The sequence below is a fragment of the Sceloporus undulatus genome, chromosome 5, assembly GCF_019175285.1.
Source record: "Sceloporus undulatus isolate JIND9_A2432 ecotype Alabama chromosome 5, SceUnd_v1.1, whole genome shotgun sequence".
NCBI classification, from domain to species: Eukaryota; Metazoa; Chordata; class Lepidosauria; order Squamata; family Phrynosomatidae; genus Sceloporus; species Sceloporus undulatus.
Genome location: NC_056526.1, coordinates 1,509,049 through 1,531,793, shown reverse-complemented (window position 1 = coordinate 1,531,793; position 22,745 = coordinate 1,509,049). Strand labels below are relative to the sequence as shown.

Genomic DNA, 22,745 nt, shown 5'->3' with positions numbered 1-22,745 from the left:
TGCATTTTTGTGCCCTGGAAAGGGCACGATAGCCGTGGCGCCATGGCTATACAGCACCCCTTTGGTGCTGCACCATGCGCATGCAGCACCAGAGGAGTGCCGTGACATTGTGCACCATATGGAGCGGCAGTGGCGGCATCATGGCGCCCTGAGGGTGGAGTTGGGGTGTGCGTAATGGAGATGCTATGCCCCAACTCCATCCTCCAGCCGGCCCCAAGTGCCAGTCTAAATAGATTACCACACTACACTCTTATAGTGCTGCTATTCTGCTTTTACTGCTCTGGCTGCTTCCTGTTGCATTCTGGGTTTTGTAGTTCAGTGAGACCTAAGAGCTCTCTGGCTGAGAATTCTAAGTGCCCCTCCCTTAACTGCAAATCCCAGAATGCAACAGGAGGCAGCTGGCAGATAAAGTGGAAGAGCAGCACTGTTTATTTATTATTATTTATAGCAATAGCAAGTACATTTCCATACCGCTTATCAGTGCACTTAAGCACTCCCTAAGCGGTCTGCAAAGTGTAAGCTAATTGCCCCCAATGATCTGGGGACTCATTTTTGCCACCTGTGGAAGGATGCCAGGCTGAGTCGGGCTTGAGCCCCTATAATAATATTTATTCTATTTATTTATATCGCACCCTTCTGCCAAGGCTGGGACTCAGGGCCAGTAGGACCTCTTGCAATGTTAAGCAATGAGCCTATTTTGGGAGGAAGGTGGGGGGGAAAGCAATACGGTTAATAATGGTGAAGATGGTGATTTAAATTCCCTTCCCCGCAGACTCATACTTTTGGTTGGTGAGCAATGGCACAGCCAGCAGCCCCAGGCTGGAGAATTGCTAAGAGGAGGGCAGAGTGGTGGGCATAACATCCAATGCTCAAGGACCACCAGGCTTGGGTTTTTTGGGGGGATGGCCTAGGAGGGCTCCCAATGGGCCACTTGGGCCAACAGGCAAGGAGCCAGAGAGCCCTCTCAGGCCATCCCTGGCCAAGGTCATAGAGAAAGCACAGCTGCCCTTGACTGACCGACTCCCAGCGGCTCCTCCTGGGCCCATGCCTGCTCTTAGTTACTCATTAAACCCTCTGCATACCAGGGGAACTAGTTGCAGCTCCAAGCGGTTGCATTGTTGCATTGGGGGTGGGTGGCTTGGAGGCCTTCGTGTCCTTCCAAGGTCCCTTCAAGCACATCTCCGTCTTCAGCCGGAGCAGGGGGCTTTTCTTTTGGTGTTATCTCTCCATCAGTACCCCTCTGGCCGAAACCAAAGGACTCGAACTCAGCTCCATCCGTCCCCATCACTGGAGGTTAATTGGCCTCTTGGTTTGTGGAGAGGCTCTTCTGGGGGAGGAGGTAAGTTGGCTAGCCAGGTGGAGAGTTAGTGTCCTCCAGGAGTTTGGAAGCCTCTGTCGCATCTGATTGATTGATTGGATTTCAATATTTCCATCCTGCCTCTTAAGAGCCCTGGGCAGCTTGCGGGAAAATCAGCTCAACAATTTGGAATGGCAAATAAGGGAATAATATGCCTCACAACCTCGGGCAAAACCAGATGGGTACCAAATAGGACAGGAAAATGAATAAACGTCATATGGAGAGTAACTATTAATAATATAAACAAAAATCCATCGGTGATACCTTTATTGGCACACCGAAAGGCACAATATACTTGTTGCAATCTTTCGAAGTTCCATCTTGTGCAATAAAGGTATCGCTGATGGAGTTTTGTTTGTATTTGTCAAATGGCCACCGCAGCTCCCCCTGAATGTTTATTAATGGTATAATCGTACACAGAAAGTAACAAACAGCGTTTTGCAAAATTATGGCCAAACAGGACTTACTACACTTGGCTAAATTGCTAAAGAAATGCTTACTTTCTAAAGAAATCCTTTCTAATTTGGTGTTTTAAGGGAGGGTGAGAACTGCTGGGGTTTGTATGCACATTTAATCTGTAAGCCGCCTCGATTGTCATGGACAGAGAGCCAGGATATCAATAAAGGTTTTATTTTATTTATTATTATTCTTTATTAAAGAAATGGTTACCCTCTGTCTCCATTTGCACCAAGGACAGATTCCCAAACATGAATGGCAAACATGATGCTACTCACTAGGATTCTACTGATGCTCAAAATGGAGGACACTTTGGAATTCCTCCTGGAAGGAAGGTTGAAATGTAGGACACGTCCTGGAAAAGGAGGTCACCCTGCTGGAGGTGTTGTTGCATTAAATGCCATTGCGCCACGTTGTGTTGCATTGAATTGCATTGAATTGCATTGTGTAGAGGGTTGCACAATCTGTGGATGCAGAGGTTGCTGGCTTTGGTGTTGTTTCCTAACTCTGTGGCTGCATCCACACCGGAGAAATAACCTGGTTTGGCACTGATTTTAATGGTCTTGGCTCAAGGCTATTAGAGTATGTTGTGGGGCCCAGAGTGGAGGCTCCGGGCCCACAACAAACTCCAACTCCCAGAATTCCATAGCCTTGAGCCAAGACCATTAAATCAGTGCCAAATCAGATTATCCCTCCAGTGTAGTAGATGCAGCCTTTGGATTTGAACAGAAACGCAGCCAAGAAGGCCCCCAAGGGCTGTGCGCACTTCCCTGCCATGGCTCTGTAAACATGCCTCTCTCTTTGCGTGGGCAAGCAGACCCCATTTCGAGGACGGAATATCTCCTTTCATCTGCGCTTGGGGACTTCTCACTAATTGCCACATATTTGATTTTTCCCCGTAACCTCTTCTGCGAACAGTGCTGCAAAAAGAATTAACCAAGCAAATCTGTCTGATAATCAGATTTCCAGAGATTCGAGTTCGCAGTCTACGGTTACTTCTGGCTTTGAATGAGTTGTTAATGTTGTCGTCCCTGCAACCTTTGCTGTAAATTCTGGGCATTAGTGCTAGTATTAGTAGCAGTGTGAATCTCTTGCGGGAAAAGCAAAAAACAACAACTTTGTGGCAACTTAAACGTGGGCAAGTTTTCTCCGGCAAATGCCAAAACTAGGCTTAAAGGAAACTGGCTGATTTCTAACGTCCCAGGAAACACTTTCTTGTGTTTGTTGGCAACTTGCGTAGCTACACAGGGATATCCTTGTCTGCCAGGAGCAGGTTTAAAACAGACCTAGGCTGCATCCGCATTGCAGAAATAATCCAATTTGACAGCACTCTAACTGCCATGGCCCAATGCTATGAAATTCTGGGTACTGTAAGTTTGTGAGACATTTAGCCCCTCTGTCGGAAAGCCCTGCTGTCATGGCAAACTACAATTCCCAGAATTCCATAGCACTGAGCCATGCCATTCCTCTATGTCTTATTCCCTGGAGCAGCAGAAAACAAGCTTGCTCCCTCCTCAATCTGACATCCCTTCAAATACTTAAACAGGGCTGTCATATCACCTCTTAACTGTCTCTTCTCCAGGCTAAACAGACCCTCATGGTTTTCAGGCCCTTCACCTTTTCGTAGAACCATCTTTGTATACCTGAAGGGAGGATGTCTTGTAGAAGTTGGAGCAAGCTTGTTTCCAGCTATGAACCAGTGGATTCCAATGACAAGAAAAGTGATTCCACCCAAACATTAGAAGAACCACCTGATAGTAAGAGCTGTCCCAAAGGTGATGGACTCTCCTTCCTTGGAAGCTTTTAAAACAGAGGTTGGATGGACATCTTTCAGGTGTGCTTCAGTTGTGCATTCCTGCATGGCAGAAGGAGGTTGAACTAGGTGTATTTGGGGACCCTTCCAGCTCTATGACCCCATCATTTTTCAAACTGGCTTTTGGTGCACCTGGCTTAGTTCTGCCTCCAAGGACTGACCAGCCGCCCAAGTTGCGCATCCCCATGTGAGCTTCCCTGCCTCCGTCATCTCTGGGATTCTCTGGGCCCTGTTAATATTTGCAAAATATGGCTTGGAGTATCTGAGAAGCTCCGCACAGATGAATGCAAACAGGCCTCCGTCCCTCCGGGGCTTGTTGCTGAGGCAAGGATGCTAATATGCGCAAGTGTGATCTGCATACTTGGTGCGCTGGGCATGCAAATCACAAACATGACCTGGGTTTGGGATTGAATGGACTGTAAAAATGTTCCCTGCCGTTTTGGGGTTGCACATTTGCCCAGCAGGCAGCTTCCAGAATCTCACTTGGGCCGGCGCAGGACGAGCAAAAAGAGAGAACTTGGTTCTCCTTAGTGGGCAGACTCAAAACATTTTGCTGCTCGAGGCGAGAGTATCAAGTTGGTATCTGAAGGGATTGAGGGTGTCAGAAACAGGGCCACACACTTGCAAAGGACCTCACGGTGCTTCAGGGGGATAGGAAATGATGGCCCAATTTATTTATTACTAGTATTGCCAGCTCTCAGGGCTTGGTACCTGAGTCTCCAGTTTTTGTGGGTCCTCTCCAGGTGTGAAACTGCAAATTCTCCAATTTTGTGGGGTTCAGCTCCAGGCAAAGAAGAAAGAGCTGGGTGCAAATCTCCTGCTGGGCAAGTAGGGAAGTGGCTAACTACAATTTGTAAGGCTTAATTCATTTCTTGCTGCAATTTGCAAAGGCTTTCCAGTGGGAGAGAGCTATGTTTTTACTTCGTTAGTTTCCTCCGTTCCTCCCAGAGCTCACCCTCCACTCTGCTTTGCATCCACCTTCAGGCTAGAAGCAAGCAGACAGGATTAAATGTTCTCTTTCCTAGCTTTTTAAGGCTGCATCTGCACTGCAGAAATAATGCTGTTTGAACTTGCTTTAACTGCCATGGGTCCATCCTAAGGAATCCTGGGATTGGTAGTTTGTCGGGGGTGCCAAGCTCTCTGACAGAGAGTGAAGTATGTTTTGTGTGTGTGTGTTTGAATGACAAACTGTTAAGAGGTGATATGCTAGGATGGGGGACACCTGGTTTCAGGAGACTTATATGTGTGCAAGGAATCTAGGAGTCCTAGTAGATTACAAGTTGAACATGAGTCAACAGTGCGATGCGGCAGCTAACAAGGCCAATGCGATTCTAGGCTGCATCAATAGAAGTATAGTGTCTAGATCAAGGGAAGTAATAGTGTCATTCTATTCTACTTTGGTCAGGCCTCACCTGGAATAATACTGTGTCCAGTTTGAAACAATTCAAAAAGGATGTTGAGAAACTGGACTGCATCCAAAGGAAGGCCACCAAAATGGTGAAGGATTTGGAAACCATGAAGCCCTGTGAGGAGAGACTTAGGGAGCTGGGGATGTTTAGTCTGGAGAAGAGAAGGTTAAGAGGTGATATGATAGCTCTGTTTAAATATTTGAAGAGGTGTCATATTGAGGAGGAAGCAAGATTGTTTTCTGCAGCTCCAGAGACTAGGACCCAATGGAGCAATAGATGCAAGCTGCAGGAAAAGAGATTCCACCAAACATTAGGAGGAACATCCTGTTTGAGAGTGGAAGACACTGGCCTTGGACACTGCTGGGAGTTCCTTTTTGGGGCGGTTTTTAAAGAGAGAGGGGATGCTTTGTGTCCCAGGGAGGGAGGGAGGGCTTGGACTCTGCCTTCTTCCTGCATGGCGGAAGGGGCTTGCACTGGATGGCCCTTGGGGTCTCTTCTAACTCATAGGATTCTATGATGTTTGCTCTCATATAAGTGCCCCTCCAGCATCTAACCCCAGCCATCATGCTGGAAGGGCAGGATTTTGCAAAGATCTGCTCTTCTTTGGGCAGTTACCTTTTCTTGGGCCAAGATGGTTTCTTCTTAAAAGACCCTTTGCCAAGTCCTGCCCCTCTCTTGCCAATTACAGCTGTGCCCCTTTTTTTCTCTTTCCTTGCTCTGGGCCTTTCTTCTGGGCATCTGTATGTTTTTCTCCCTTCCTGCCTTGCTTGCAGGGCCCCAAATTGTCTTTTGATGCTTTCTGGCTGCAGAAAGCGGAGCTCTCTGTGAGTCATTCCCCCCTTTTCCCTCCCTGATGCCCAGCTTTCTGCCTGGCCTTTTGCCCTCCTTTCTCAGGAGACCTTAACTCTTCCAGGGTTCCTCTGTGTCTCTACAAGCAGCTAGAAACAAAAGGGGGGCTTCCTTAGCTGCTGGTGATGGAAAAACAGGTGGTTTCAGACAACGGAAGCAGAGGACCTTAAAATTGGAAGGGACCTCCAAGGGCTGTCTGTTCCAGCCCCTGACAATACACCCTTTTTGAATTGCGTTGCCCAGAACTGGACACAGGATTATTCCAGGTCTGGCCTGACCAAAGCAGAATAGAGTGGCCCCATTACTTCCCTTGATCTGGACACTTTACTAAAGCATCTCTGAGAGATGGCCATCTAATCCCTCTTTAAAAACTTCCATGGAAGGAGAGTCCGCCGTCCATTTCATTGTCAAACAGCTCTTGCTAGTTTTCCAAAGGTTTAGTCCAGAATCTTTTTTCTTCTCATTAAACCCAGCGGTTCCAGTCATAGGATTGCAGAATGAGAGTCTTGGAAGGGACCTCAAAGGCCATATAGTCCTGCCATACAGGAAGCCACGCTGAAGGCATGCCTGAGAGATGAGTGTCCATCCCATGTTGTGTTGCTGTGTGCTTTCTGACTCTCGATGCCCCTTAGTTGAACCTATCACAGGGTTTTCAGAGTCACATTTGTTCAGATGGGACTTGCCCTTGCTTTCTTGGAAGGCTGAGAGAGTGGGACTTGCCCAAGTGGCTTTCCATCACTGGGCAGTGATTCGAATCCTAGTCTCCTCCTAGTGCAATATTCAAACTGTGTCTGCTAGTCCAACACTCTGCTATTACTCTACTAGTCCAGCACTCAAACCATGACACTGTACTTCCCTCTCCTTCAAGGCCTCCAGTTTTTTACCCTGGGCTAAGACTGCTGGGAGTGGCAGTCTAAGAATATTTGGACCACCCTGTTTTATACCATGCTTTGTGTAAGAACAACAACAAAACCCCTCAGCATGTTGTTGTTGGGGGGCAGATCAGAACAGGAGAAAGCCAGCAGATATGATCCAGCATGGCATAGCATTTTGAGTCCAACTCCAGAGTCTGGAGACCAGGGTTCAGCTCCCCATTTGGTCTTGGAAACCCATTGGATAACCTTGGGCAAGTCACACTCTCTCAGCCTCAAAGGAAGACAATGGTGGCAAACCTCCTCTGAACAACTCTTGCCAAGAAAACCTCTGATGGGGTTGCCATAAGTCAGAAACACTTTGAAGGCACACAGCAACAGCAACAATAATAACAATAACAACAACCACCTTGCAAATAGGAGCCAGTTGGTTTGTTTCCCTCCTTGGCCATAGAAAGCCATTGGGTGCCCTTGGCTGAGTCACAGGAGTTTATCAGACAAGGGGAATGGGAAGTATAATCCAATGGCAATCTGAATGCAATCATGGGGTTTCACATTATTGCATGATAGACTGCCATACGCAAATTCAGGCAATGGCATGCTATTTTTGGGCAATGGGAAGCCAGTTCGAATGCAATTCGAATTCACGTAATTTCACTAAACTACTGACTTTAAGTGAATGCGTTCTGACCCCACTTTCTTTTCATTCAAAATTAAGTGAAATTCCTCCCGTCTGATAAACTCCACGCTCTTTCAGCCCCAGAAAACCCCATGATAGGTTTGCGTTTGGCACACCATAAGTCAGAAACAACCTGAAGGCACACATCACCAACAACAATCTTGCAAATAAGTCTGGGTTAGAAAAAGTGGTTTGTGAAGCATTTCCCAACCAGCAACCCAAACAAATTGATACTGGTCCTGGTGCAAAATAGCTGAAAATAGGCTTAAATGTTGGGTGGCAAGGAGGAGGAATAATGCAACGAAGGGGACCAAAAGGAGAGCATTGCCCCTCCAAAATATAAATTCTGCAACCCCCAGTAAAATGTTCCCTCAATTTCTAGTGTTGCGAAGAGTGGGACATTGAAAACTGTTCCCATCTTGACCTGCATTGACTGTTTCTGAATTACCTTGGTTATTCACTGTCAGCCTCTTTTCTTGGGACCCCTCAATTTGGATTTGTAAATACTCAACTCAGGTTTCAAGTTACTGCAATTCTAGAAATGTGGGGACTGAAAGGGACTTTCATAAGGATTCTTATTTGGGGGAGCAATGCCCTGATCCTGCCCCTGTTCCCAGGGACATCCCTGTAAAGGAGGAGGAGGAGGAATATTAATGTGAATATTAATATTGCCGTGGCATGTGAGGACACAGTGCCAGCGCCGGTCAGTGCATGCCTGGCAGGGACTGTCTGCCGACGGTGCGCTTCTGCACTGATGCACCCACTGTGAAGTCAGCCAGAGGGTTTTTGTATCTCAGCTGCAGATGGATGGAAAATGGAATTGGCGCATTTCAGGTCCACATAAAAGCAAAGGGGGGCATGGGATGAGTGGGGGCAGAAATGGGGCGAGGAGCTCTATGCTGACCTACCCTTAACGTCCATCTACCATCCTTGCGTTCATGCAATCGTTGCTATTTCTTCATTCATCCACTTGTGTAGATCATCCACTTGCGTAGAAAGGGATCTGGGAGTCCAAGTAGACCACAAGTTGAACATGAGTCAACAGTGTGATGCGGCAGCTAAAAAGGCCAATGCAATTTTAGGCTGCATCAACAGAAGTATAGTGTCTAGATCAAGGGAAGTAATAGTGCCACTATATTCTGCTTTGGTCAGGCCCCACCTGGAATAATATTGTGTCCCGTTCTGGGCACCACAATTCAGAAAGGACATTGAGAAACTGGAGCCATGTGTCCAAAGGAGGGAGACTAAAATGGTGAAGGGTCTGGAAACCTTGCCCTATGAGGAAGGACTTGGGGAGCTGGGGATGTTTAGCCTGGAGAAGAGAGGATTAAGGCATCAAAGATAGCATTTGCATTTGAAGGGGCATTAAGTATTTGAAAAGGTGTCACACTGAGGAGGGAACAAGCTTGTTTTCTGCTGCTCCAGAGAATAGGAAACAATGGACCTTTGGATGCAAGCTCCAGGAAACGAGATTCCAGCTCAACATTAGGAAGAATTTCTTGAGGACAAGAGCTGTTAATGGCTGCTTCTTTGGAGTGTGGTGGAGTCTCCTCCTTCGGAGGTTTTTAAGCAGAGGCTGGATGGCCTTGTGTTGTGTTTGCTTGGATTGTGTCTTCCTACACAGCAGAAGAGGGTTGGGAACTTATCACACAAAGGGGATCAGGAGATTATCCTGTGAATATCCCGGAAAAAATTACATGAAATGATTTCATACAATGTCACACAAAACCCACCATTAAAGTGGTCACAAAGAAGCATTAATGCATATTTTTTTACTTTTGGGATTTCAGCAACAATGCATTTCTGTTATCACTTTATTTGCACAATTGTGTGTGATGATCATTCGTGGAATTACTCACCATTTTTGCTTTATATGCAGGATGCTTTAAATGCGCTTTGACCTCTGTTTAACGCCAAAATCAGCCCCAGTGTGCTAAACTCCTTTTATTGGATGGCGTTTGAGGTCCCTTGTGATTCTGTGTTTCTGACCTTGTGGAAGCAGGGTCTGGCTGGCACTGGGGCAGTTTTGGGCAGATGTGGGAGAGGCTTTGGTGGTTTTATATCCCCAAAGAAATGGTTGGGATCCATGCAAAGGGGCCCCCAACATCTCCTGACCCCTTTTTCAGGCTCCCGGTTCCCTTTGAGCTGAAGCGGAGAAGGCTTTTTCCAGTGAGGGCAGATGGCTGTGAGCTCATCCTTGATGCAATGCAAGAAATGTTTTGAAACATTTGCTCCCATTTACTAATTTATTATTTATTATCTCATTTATGTCTCATTTAATAATACATTATCATTTATTATTTATTATTGCTTAATAATATTTTTTTATTTTAATTTTATCACAATATGAGACCGACGGCAGCAAACAGGAAACGATGCATCATGCAAAATAAGATGTAAGAAAATATTAAACAGGCAATCCAGCCAAAAGAATAAAGCACAATAGAAAGAAATCCAGGACATCCCATTCAAAGCAAACCCTTCAGTTAGAAGCAAAGGGGCTTCTTAAAGAAACCAGTCTTTTCCTGTTAGCGAAACCGAAAAGAGAAGGGAGAAGGTGGCCAAATCATCCTCATGTGGAAAGGAGTTCCCAAGTCCAATAGCAGCCACAGAAAAGCCCCTGCTTTCTGCATCCTTAGCTGCCAGGCCTGGAGCATTGGGGGGACTGGGAGAAGATGCTCCCCAAAGATCTTAAAGGCCGGGCAGAGTCATATAGGGAGATGATGGTCTTCTAGGCAATCTGCTCTGGAGTGAACAAGAGCTGTTTCCTTTACAAAAGACCCGCTCCTGGTGGAGACTGCAATGGAAACAAACCCAAAAGTGTGCTCAGCAATGGCTCCTCCTTTTCATTCTGGAGAGAAGTGACCAGTGGGGTGTCCAGTGGGGTTCTGGCCTGAGACCAGTTTGCTATTCAACATCTTTATCAATGACTTGGATTAAGGCATAGAGGGCATGCTTATCAAATTTGCAGATGACACCAAAATTAGGAGGAGTGGCTAATACCCCAGAGGAGAGGATCAAGATTCAAAATGACCTGAATAGATAGAAAGATGAGCCAAAGCTAACAAAATAAACTTCAGCAGGGGAAAATGTAAGATACTGCTCTTAGGGAAGAAAAATGAAATGCACAGATATAGGATTATGGGGGACACCTGACTTAAGGAGACAACATATGAAAGGGATCTAGGAGTCCAAGTAGACCACAAGTTGAACATGAGTCAATAGTGCAATGCGGCAGCTAACAAGGCCAATGCGATTTTAGCTTGCATCAATAGAAGTATAGTGTCCAGATCAGTGATTCCCAAGCTTTGGTCTCCAGATGTTTTGGATTTCAGGTCCTAGAATTCCTGACACAGGGACGTAGCTAGGATTTTAGGAAGGGGGGGGGGTTCCAGACTATATGCCACCATTATAATGGAGCTTGGGTGCGGCGGCGCAGCAGCACACACCATTCATTTTTCTAATGGAAGAGGGGGGTCCTTGGCTCCGTCCCTGCCTGACAGTTGGCTGAACTGGCTGGGGCTTCTGGGAGTTGATGTCCAAAACATCTGGAAGACCAAAGTTTGAGAACCACTGGTCTGGATCAAGGGAAGTAATAGTGCCCCTCTGTTCTGCTTTGGTCAGGCCTCACCTGGAATAATATTGTGTCCAATTCTGGGCACAAATATTCACAAAGGATGTGGACAAGCTAGTGTGTAACCAAAATGGTGAAGGGTCTGGAAACCGCCAAGCCCTATGGGGAGTGGCTTAGGCAGCTGGGGATGTTTAGCCTGGAGAAGAGAAGGTGAAGAGCTGATATGAGAGCCCTGTCTAAATACTTGAAGGGATGTCAGATATTGAGGAGGGAGCAAGCTTGTTTTCTGCTGCTCCAGAGACTAGGACCCGGAACAATGGATGCAAGCTCCAGGAAAAGAGATTCCAGCTCAACATTAGGAGGAACTTCCAGACAGTAAGAGCTATTCAACAGTGGAAGAGGCTCCACTGAAGAGTAGTGGAGTCTCCTGCTTTGGAGGTCTTTAGACAGAGGCTGGATGGCCATCTGCCAGGGATGCTTTGACTGAGAGTTCCTGCATGGAAAAATGGGGTCATTCCTGTAGCATTATATCCAACTCCATGGTTCCATGATTCTATGAAATGGATCTTAAGTGCTTGCCTGCCATTTGGGGCTCATGAACATGGCAGCTAAAGGAGCTTAAGTGGCAGGCCTTGATTTTCATGTTTCTTTTTTGTTTCTCTTTTCCTTCCTTCCTTCCTTTTTTCCCACTCTCTTCCACCCCTTCCTTCCTCCCACCCTCAAAACTGGCATCCTCTGGGATCTACCCCTCATGTTGACGCATGTATGTTGTGCATGTGTTGCATTGCATGTGTTATATGTTATACCAATGTTTCATTATTTGTGTTGTGCATGGATATGATTTGTGTATGTGTGTTTTGTGGATGGGTGCTTGTGTATGTTGCATGCATATGTGTGCTTTCTGTGTTCTGGGTTGTGTGTTGCTTATGTCTTCTGCATGTGTGCTGCCTTTGCCTTGTGCATGTCTATATGTCTTGTGTGTGTTGTGCATTTGCATTTTGTGTTGTGGATATGCACACCGCACACCTTGTTTATATTGTGTGTTGTGTCACGCCTTCATTGTGCATGTCTGTATGTCTGTGTGTGTTGTGTATTTCCATTTTGTGTTGTGGATATGCACACCTTGTCTATATTGTGTGCCTGTGTGTTGTGCGTATATTGTGCATGCTTTTATGTCTTGTGTATTTTGTGTTGTGGGCACATGTGCCTTGTCTATATTGTGTGTGCCCATCTGGTATGTGTTGTTATGTTGCGTATGCCTGTGTGCTTTGTGCGTTTTGTGCTGTGTGTGTGTGTGTGGTGTTAAATTGTGCCTATGTTGTGCATGCCTGTATGTGCTGTGTGCGTTGTGCCTTTGCCTTTCTGTCCCGTGTCCCTGCATGGCCTGTGTGTGTGTGTGTGTGGGGGGGGGTTGTTCCTCCTTTGCAATGGGTGCCGGGTGTGTGGTGTGTGGTGGGGCTGCGCTTCCCTTCCCCTCCGGCAGGCGGCGCCCTCTTCCCGGGGGCGGTGTGGTGATGCGCTGCCCTTGAGCGCCCGCCGGGCCTCTTCCTCCTCTCCCTGCTTTGCCCCCCTCCTGGGCCCTTGGCCTTCCTCTTCCCTCCTCCTCTTCCTCCTCCTCCTCCGGGATCATGCCAGGCAGACCCTCCAGCGGCAGCAGCAGCAGCAGCGGCGAAGGAGGCAGCAGCAGCCCCAGCCCCGCCGCCAACCATGGCTCCCCCCAGAAGCAGCAGCAGCAGCAGCAAAGGCGGGAGGAAGAGGAGGAGGAAGAGGAAGGAGAGGAAGGGGAGCGGGAGCAGCGGCGGCGAGAAGACCAGCAGCAGCAGCAGCAGCAGGAGGAGGAAGAGGAGGAAGAGGAGGAGGAAGGGGGCGAGCATCCTCTCCGGCGGCGGCAGCGGCGGCGGCAGCGGCAGCAAGAGCCTCCCTCTCCTCCTCCTGCTGCTCCTGGGCAGCCACAGCCTCCCTCTCGGCCTCCCGAGGCGCCTGGTCCTGCGGAGCATCCTCCTCCTGCTGCCTCCTTCCTCCGCCGGCCCTTTTCTCGTCCGCCCTGGGCGCTGAACGGCGAGGCGGAGGTAGAGGCTGGGCTGGGGCTGGGCGCCGCGCCCCCGGAGGAGCACCAGGAGACCCGGCTGTATGAGACCCTCCGGGGCCCCGGCCTCAGCCCCAGCAGCCCGGCCCCGGCCCCTCGGCCGCCGCTGCCAACGCCTGGGACGCCGGCGCCAGCGCCTGGGCGGATGGACGAGCCGCCGCCGGGCCCCGGCCCCAGCCCCAGCCTCCTCCTCCTCCGCATCGGCATCCCCGACCTCCAGCAAACGGTCAGCCCCGGCGCCAGGAGGGCTCGGGGAGGCAGGGAGGGAGGGAGATGGGGGAGGCAGGGGGGGCACCCAGAGAAGTCGAGGAGGCCCCCCCACAGCCTCCCCAAAGCCACCCCACTGGGACTGGGAGGGGGCAATACCCCACTCAGATCCCATCCCAAGAGCAGCCCCAGAGAAGAAGGAGAAGTAGGGGGAGACCCCATGAAGCACCTTCGACTCCCCCCCCCACACACACACTGCCCCACTAAGGCTGGGGGGGGCATGCAATGGGGGGATCCAAGGTGCAGTGTGAGGTGCCCTACTTCTCCCTCCCTCTCTGGGGCTGGGCTTGGGGTGGATGGGTGGGAGTCTGTGTGGGGTGAGGTAGGGCAGTGCCCCCCTCCCAGTCCCAGTCCCAGTCGGGTGGATTTGGGGAGGCAGTGGGGGTCAGGAGGTATATGGAGCAGTGGAGAGGTCTAAGGTGCTCTATGGGGTCTCCCCCTAATTGTCCGGGGTCTTGTGGGGCAGGGTCCCCTTGTTTGCATCCTCTGGGGTGCCTGGGTGGGGGGCATTACATTTCTGGTGCCCCCCCTTGGCAGGCTGTTTAGTGACACCTTATGCCAAGGTCTGACATGGGGCACACTTTCTGTGGGGTGAGGCACTGTTGGGGTGCCCTATGTGGTAGAACACCTTTTGTGGGTGCTTTTCTCTTGTTATGGGGTTCTTGCCCCCCTCTGGCAGGAGGTACTGGAGAGGGACAACCTGGCTGCACCCATAAGTCCTGTGGGGCTTGTAAAGGATGCTGTGCTCCTCTTCCGTGGGGTGAGGCACTGCTGGGGTGTCCTGTGGGGCAGGACACCTTTTGTGGGTCCTCTTCTCGTTTTGGGGTGCTTCTGGTTGTTTTCCTCCTCTGGTGTTGGGGGGCTGGACAGTGACAACCTGGCCATACCCACAACTCCGGTGGGGCATGTAGAGGCTGTTTTTATGTGCCTCTTCTGTGGGGTGAAGAGTTGTATGTTCCCCTTTTCAAGGCTGCCCCATTGAATTGTGCCCCCTTTCCTGTGTGCAGATTGTGAACTTTAACAGGATGGGGGTCATCATCCCCCCTTCACTGGGGCTGGGACAGAAGTGTGCGTATGTACATATGTGTGTTGTGTATGTGTGCATGTGGGTCTTTTCTGACTCTCTAGTGAACTCGGAAGCCATCTCTGTTCTGTGGGGACGCCATTGGTTTCAATGCAGAGCCAACCCTGGGGGTCTCAACACCCCCAATTCAGGTCTGGGGGGGCGAAACAGGGACGGCTGCCCAGGCCTCAAGTTGTGTGTGTGTGTGTGTGTGTGTGTGTGTGTGTGTGTGATGGGGGTGAGTTGTGTGCATCCTGCACCACCTGGATGGGAATGCAGAGGCCTTTTTTGAGCTGCCCATGGCTACCAGAGACTTCACAGACTTCCTAGAGTAGGAATATCTGCTTTCTGTGTGTGTTTGAGTGTGTAGCTATCAGATCATGCATCTCCAAAATTCTTTGGGGTGCAGGTGCCTTGGGAGGGTCTTAGTGTGCCCCTGTCCTGCCCCATTTTGCTTGGCCCCCATTTCTCCAACCGGCTTGAAATCCAACAGGAAGGGTCAGCGCTCGAATTGAGTTGGCATAGTGGTCTGAGCATTAGACTGTGACTCTGGAGTCCAGGGGGTTGAATCCCGGATCAGCCGTGCAAACTCACTGGGTGACTGTGGGCAATTCACACTCTCTCAGCCTCAGAGGATGGCAATAGCAAACCTCTCTCTGATGAACCTTGGCAAGAAAACCCCATGATAGGATTATTTTACAGCTGCCATAAATCAGAAAGGACTTGAAGACACACAGCAACATAGGGTTGGAAACGACTTGATGATACACAGCAAATAGAGTTCATCTGGCAGAGGCAACCAAGCAGAGGAAGCCCTGAACTGGAGGAACAGAACAAGGCCTTCCTCTAGAAGTTGCTGGACTATAACTCCCAGCAGCACCCCCCCCAGGAAGTGGTGAAGGATGCTGGGAATAGTGGCATCTGGTGTAAAAGTCTTGACCGGTATTTATTGCTTATTTGGAGATGCATGGAAGTGAGTGGGGTATCCTCTTCCCAACCTAGAGTCACACAGTATATGTATTCCCCACTCTCTTCCATGCCTGCATTCTCTGAAGATGCCAGCCACAGATGCAGATGAAACAGCAGGAATAAACTCTCCTAGAACATGGCCTCATAGCCTGAAAAAGCCACAGAAACTATGCCAGCCATGAAAGCCTTCGGCTTCACAATGTTTGGATGGTCATCTTCCCCAGGAAGTGCTTTGATAGTGTATTCCTGCATGACAGAGGGGGGTTGGATTGTATAGCTTCTTGGAGTCTCTTCCAGTTCTATGATTCTATGTTGCTAACAGCTGCCCAGTGTCCCCAGAAAACCCTCTGTCCATCCATGGTGGTTGAAGGCTTCTCTGTCACCTGTTTGACTCCAGCCTCCATAGGTGCTGTCCAAGGTCCTGGGCAGATCCTGGAGATGAAGTTCAGCACCATGGAAAGCTCCTATAAGATTTCCATTGAACCCTGGAACACAGTGACATCTGAAATCCAATAAAACAGTGATGCCTTTGTGGGGCACATTATAAGCATTTGAAGGGATGTCATGTTGAGAAAGGGACAAGCTTGTTTTCTGCCGCTTATTCCAGAGAATAAGTCCCAAAACAATGGATGCAAGCAACAGGAAAAGAGATTCCAGCTCAACGTTAGGAGGAACTTCTTGATAGTAAGGGCTGTTCCACAGTGGAAAGCACTTCCTCGGAGTGTAATGGAGTCTCCTTCTTTGGAGGTCTTTAAGCAGAAGCTGGATGGCCATCTGTCCCAGAAGGGCTTTGATTGAGAGTTCCTGCGTGGCAGAATGGGTTTGGACTGGATGGCCCTTGTGGTCTCTTCCATATCTATGTTTTTATGATTCTATATGCACAATATACATGTTGCAAGATTTCAAAGCTCCACTGGTTTCTTCCTCAGGCAAAAGTGTTAAAATCATACAGGAGAAAGAAAAATATGATGATGTTAGTCCCTGTTCTGAATTTTGTCAAGCTGTTGCAGTTGCAGTTGTTGTTCTCAATTCAGATGGTATGAACAGGTATTTGAGCAGGCAGAGGCCATTCCTTCTCGTGATGTGGATGCTGGGAGCTGGGAGCCTTTTAGCTGCCTCTGCTAGGAAGGAGAGTAACATGAGCGATTTCTTACAGGGATGGAGAAAGAGTACTGGAGTATCTCCCTCTGGGCAGGAGGATTAATGGCTGATGTGCTGGAGAGGGAAACCCAGGCAGGGAGGACTCATAGACTATAGAGTTGGAAGGGACCCCAAGGGTCATATAGTCCAGCCCCTTGCCATGCAGGAATCCGCAAGAGATGCCCTTCCAACATCTCTTTAAAGACATCTAAAGCATATGCTCCCGTCTCCTATTAAAGGAGTCTACTTTACTGTCAAAACATCTCTTACGTCCTAACGTTTAATTTGAATCTCCTTTCTTGTAATTTGACTCCATGGGTTCAGGTCCTAGCCTCCAGAACCACAGAAAACAAGCTTATTGCAAACCTGCTCGGAATATGTGGCACTATGACTTCCCTGCATTTGAACCTTGTACTCTCTGTAAATGCAGCCTAGAATCACATTGGCTTTTTTTGGCCGCTGCATCACACTGTTGGCTCAGGTTTAGTAGGGCAGGGATCCTTTCACACTCTATAGATATAGCTGTTTAATACTCTTTTAACTCTCATTGCTCCATCCTATGGAATCCTGGGATTTATAGACTGGGGAAAGTTTTATAGACTGCTTAGAGCTCTTAAGTGTGCAGTTCCTTGCACTGAAGCATTCTTGTTCTTTGGCAGCAAATTCCAAGTGCCTTGTGAAACCGCAAATCCCAGGATTGGCTTGGATGCTTAGTTTTCATTTTCCTAGGGTTTCCTACAAGAACCCTATAGAACAAATGAGAAATATTATGATTAAAAGTAATAGCCACCCAATATTGCAACTCATATAATCTTAACGCTGTACTGTCCTTACTATTGCTATCATCTTATATCCCACTTTCCTCCCAACACAGGGACTCAAGGCAGTCAACAGAAAATATAAAACAATGCAATTTAAAAACAGTACAAGAGCATTAAAATGTATAAATATAAAATTTATAAAAACAAACAGTTTTAAAATTTAAAACACCTATGCGTTAGAATGCAAAATGCATTAAAACCTCTATACCCACTTTAAAATCTCAATTATGCAGCATTTAAAGCCCAACTCTTGTCAGTTTGAAAAAGCCTGATGACAAAAAAATATTGTATCTGCCATTTAAATGGTTTACTTAATGGTTTTAAACTTTCTTTATCAGAGAGATTTTAGCTGTTTGTTGTTGCCGTGTCCTTCAAGTTGTTTCCAACTTACGGCTGTCCCAAGAGGAACCTATCATGGGTTTTTCTTGTCAATTCCTTCAGAGGGGTTTGCCGTTGCCATCCTCTGAGGCTGAGAGAGTGTGACTTGCCCAGGGTCATCCAGTGGGTTTCCATGGCTGAGCAGAAATTCGAACCCTGGACTCGAGAGTCCTAGTTGAGCACTCAGACCACTATGCCACTATGCTGAGTCCTAGGTTTCAGCTGTACTTCTGCTTTAACTTGTTGTGAGCTGCCTTGGGTTCCTTAGCAGGAGAAAGATGGGTTGGGAATTAAATGTATAACTAAAAATAAGCCATAAGGCCAGCTCCTTGCGCTCCAAGGGCCTGGCTTCCCAGAGGTTTCCCCTCCGCCTCCGACGGCCTTTTTTATTGCGCTGCATTTATTCCGCTAGGTTTCTGTTCCACTCTTTTTGTTTTAAGGAGAGCTGGAAATGGAGGCGAGGAGAGCGGGGGGTTGGAGATTTGTGGTTTGCCCACCTCTGCAGCCAAAGAGGATGAGATTATGTGCATTAGTGTGTATTTGTGTGCGTGTAAATGCTTGTAACAAGTGGAGAAAGGAGGTGCCTGGTTTTCAGAAGGGGTCTGGGTCATGGAGGGGATTTTTCAGAGAGGGAAGGGTCAGAGTGCTGAGTTTTGGCAGGATGGACCAAACGGATATATGGGCATGACGCCATTAGAGCAAAGAAGGGAATCATCACATCTTCCAGATGATGTCTAGGAGTATAGAATCTGGATTGAGGGGAGTAATGGTGCCAGTCTATTCTGCTTTGGTTTTACCTGCAATAATCCTGATATATAGGATTGGGGACACCTGGCTTAACAAGACAAGATGGAAAAAGGATCTAGGAGTCCTAGGAGAGCATAAGTTGAGCATGAGTCAGCAGTGTAATGCAGCAGCTAAAAAGGCCAATGCAGTTCTAGGCTGCATCAATAGAAGTATAGTATCTAAGGGAAGTTATAGAGCCACTTTATTCTGCTCTGGTCAGGTCCACCTGGAATAAGACTGTGTCCAGTTCTGGGCTCACAATTCAAAAAGGATGTTGAGAAACTGGAGTGTGTCCAAAGGAGGGCAACTAAAATGGTGAAGGATCTGGAAACCATGCCTTATGAGGAGAAGTTTAGGGAGCTGGGGATGTTTAGTTGGAGGAGAGATGTTTAAGAGGTGATATGATAGCCCTTTTTTAAATATGTGAAGGAATGTCATACTGAAGATGGAGGAAGCTTGCTTTCCGCACCTCCAGAGTGTGGGTCCTGGAGCAATGGATTCAAACTCCAGGAAAAGAGATTCCATCTAAACGTTAAAGCAACAATGGAAGGCCGCTAAAACTATCACATAGGGCAACCAAGATGGTGAAAGGTCTGGAAGCCACCAAGCTCTATGAGGAGAAGCTGAGGGATCTTGGTATGTTTAGCCTGGAGAAGAGAGGTGACACTATGGTCCAATTTAGATATCTGAAGGGTGTCATATTGAGGATGGAGCAAGCTTCATTTCTGCTGCTACAGAGAGTAGGACCCAGAGCAATGGGAATTCCACCTAAACCTTAGGAAGAACGTCCTGATAGTAAGAGCTGAAAGAGCTGCCTCAGAGAATGGTGGAGTCTCCTTCTTTGGAGGTTTCCAAACAGAGGCTGGATGGTCATTTATCCCAGGGAGGGCTTGGATGGTGCCAACCTGTATGGCAGAAGGGGGTTGGCTTAGTTTAGGGGATTCCTGGATGGTTGCTGCCCAGGTGTCCAAACCTGCAGGAAATTAGGTTTTTCTGAGTTTGCATTCATTTGGCACCATAAGAGACTTGGCATCCTCTGTCAGCAAAAGACTGCAGCCAAGAAGTGTGGGACGCCAGGAGGGTGTTTCCCCTTTGCTGGGTCCCTAGTATGAGCCTTGGTGGCACAGCAGTTAAATGCCTGTACTACAGCCACTCACTCACAAACCGCAAGGTTGCGAGTTCAATACCAGCAAAAGGGCTCAAGCTCGACTCAGGCTTGCATCTTTCTGAGGTTGCTAAAATGAGGACTCAGCTTGTTGGGGGCAATTAGCTTACACTTTGTAAACCGCTTAGGGAGTGCTTAAGTGCGCTGATAAGAGGTATAGAAACGTACTTGCTGTTGCTATAGTAGACCCCTTCCCAGAGCTTTGTTGTGCACTTTCCTGGTTGCCGTGTCCCCCTTCGCAACCATTATGGGTGAGAAACAAGGCAGCCCAGCAGAGATGTGGAAGCAGCTGGATTGAGCAAAACAAGCCTCTCTCCTCCAGCATCCTGTTTCCCACAGTGGCCCAGCCCAGGAAGCCTCCTCTTTCGAACCAGATATCCAGGGAAGACAGGAAGCACCTGGCAGAGGGCTGGGGGAGTGATGTCGGCAAAGGGGAAGAGACAGCATGGGCTGTTGAACTCAGCTCTGACCCTTGGAAGGGACTACCCTCCATCATTGCACAGATGAAAACGGGAACATGTGACCCAGCAGCATCAGAATGTGGCAAAAACTATTAATGACCTAGAACAGACAAACTAATAGATTAGAAATCTGTTAATTAATAGATTGGAAATTTAACCTGTTAATAGATTAGAAAACTGGGCCAAAGCTACCAAAACGAAGTCAAAGGCTTTCATGGCCGGCATCCATAGTTTTTTGTGGGTTTTTCAGGCTCTGTGGCCATGTTCCAAAAGATTTTCTTCCTGATGTTTTGCCAGCATTCAGAGAAAGATGCCATCCACAGCTGCTGGCAAAACGTCAGGAAGAAAATCTTCTGGAACATGGCCACAGAGCCTGAAAAACCCACCAAAAACTTCCAAAATGAACTTCAACAAGGAGAAATGTAAGGTACTGCATTTAGGGCAAAAAATGAAATGCACAGATATAGGATTGGAGACACCTGGCTGAACGAGATTTCTATGTGTGAAAGGGATCTAAGAGTCCTAGTAGACCAGAAGTTGAACATGAGTCAACAGTGCGATGCGGCAGCTAAAAAGGCCAATGCGATTCTAGGCTGCATCCATAGAAGTATAGTTCCAGATCAAGGGAAGTGATAGTCCCACTCTGTTCTGCTTTGGTCAGGCTCCACAATTGTTCTGGGCACCACAATTCAAAAAGGATGTTGAGAAACTGGAGCATGTCCAAAGGAGGGCAACCAAAAAGGTGAAGGGTCTGGAAACCATGTCTTAGGAGGAAAGACTTGGGAAAGCCACAGCTCCTCTGTAGGTAGAGAACCTACACAAAGGAAGGAGACATACTGGAATTCAAAGAAACATCTTCTTCGAATTGCAATGCCCTTGGAAACACGATGCTTCCGTAACTTTTGGGTCTGCTCAAGATCTTTATGTAGCTGCGTGGCTTCCCTGGTTGTTGTTGTTTGTTTGCTTGCTGTTTGTTTGTTTATATTCCTCTTTGCCCCCAAAAGTGTGACGCATGGCAGTTGACGTGAATGAGAACAAATGCAGGTAAAAGCACATACCTAGAAACATGCAACAGTTTCCTGTGAAAGTGCGTCGAAACGTGTCTGGTGGCTCTCCTGACTTTCCCTCGGTGGGGTCCAAGCTGAGACCCTCACATGGACCAGGGAGGATAGGAGCAGAGGCAAGCATTTGGGGGGGTGTATCTGTGTGTGTGTATATATATCTGCCTTCAAGTACCCTGGTGACTTACAGCAACCCCATGAATTTTTCATGGGGTTTTCTTTGCCCTAGGAAAACTTAGACATGGTTTTGCAAGTTCTTTCCTCTGAAATGTAGCCTATAGCACCTGGTATTTATTGGAGGTCTCTCATCCAAGGACTAACCAGGCTTGACCCTCCTTAGCTTCCAAGAGCTGACCCACCTTAGCTTCAGAGATCAGATGGGATTGGTGCCGTGTGTGTGTATATGTGTGTGCGCGCGTGCGCACCCATTGCCTGTCAACGTATGGCAACCCTGTGAATTTCATAGGGTTTCCTCAGGCATGAAATACTCAGAGGTGCTTTTCCTGTTCCTTCTTTTTTTAGACTGTAAGCCGCTTTTGGGTCCCAGTTTTGGGAGATAAGTGGGATACAAAATAAATAAATAAAGCCTACATCCCCTGGGATCCCCAGAAATCCCCTTTAGGACATTTAGACCTAAGCATTGGTGGTTAACCTGAATTGATTCATGCAACCTGCAGAAATGTCTTAAGAGAACACTGGGCATGTTTAGCTTGGAAAAGAGAAGACTGGGATGCATGGTATATGATTTAGCCATCTTTAAATATCTGAAGGTATGAGATATGGATGATGGGGCAAGCTTGTTTTCTGCTGCTAGAACAAGGACACAAACCAGTGGTTCAGATGACGGGGAAAGGACATTTTGACTCTTAGAGCCATTTGAAAGTGGCATGGACCGCCTCAGAGAATGGTGGACCCTCCATCTTTGGGGGTCTTTAAACAGAGATTGGATGAACATCTTTCAGGAGCACTTGTGTTTTCCTCCATCACATGGGCTTAGACTAAATGACCTTTGTGGTCCCTTCCAACTTTAAGATACTATGATTCTATAATTTTATAGAGCCATGCCTCTCTCTTCCCAGAGATGTGGCTGTTGCACACTGGGTTGTTGCACATGTGTGTGTACCCACAGACATGCACCAAGGCAGACTTGCATCAAGAACTACTCTTGCTAAGCATGCAGATTCCCCCCATATCTTCCTCCGGCCCTTTCGTGGCGCCAGCCCTGGCACCCTGGTGACAGCCAAGTGAGCGCAGAGACACTCCCGTCTAGGAACACCAAATGTAGGTCACACTGAAAGAGAGGAGGCTGGATCCTGGAAAGCGGCGAGGCAGAAATGGAGACGATGGAGGAGGAGGAGGAGCAGATCGCGCTGGATACGAGGGCAAGGACAGCTTTTGGAGCACTGCCATCCATGGAGCCTCTTGGCTCTGAGGCTCAGAGGGGCACAGAGGTAGCAGGAGCACCCAGATTCCTCATGGAGGCCCACATCCAGCCACATCCAGACTTGGGGAGACACCTTCTTGGCAGGAGAAAGCCCC

The 22,745-nt window shown here is 48.1% G+C and overlaps 1 protein-coding gene across 1 annotated transcript in view; it reads left to right on the top strand.

Moving 5' to 3' along the window:
• Positions 1-1,108: 1,108 nt before the first annotated feature.
• LOC121930809 (protein ALEX-like) overlaps positions 1,109-22,745 on the top strand; it is a 115,551-nt gene continuing 93,914 nt past the window's right edge. The window contains exons 1-2 of the mRNA XM_042467697.1: positions 1,109-1,339; positions 12,493-13,321. Of these exons, the coding sequence (XP_042323631.1) occupies positions 12,638-13,321 (684 nt within the window). The 5' untranslated portion in view covers positions 1,109-1,339; positions 12,493-12,637. The remainder of the gene's footprint in view (positions 1,340-12,492; positions 13,322-22,745) is intronic.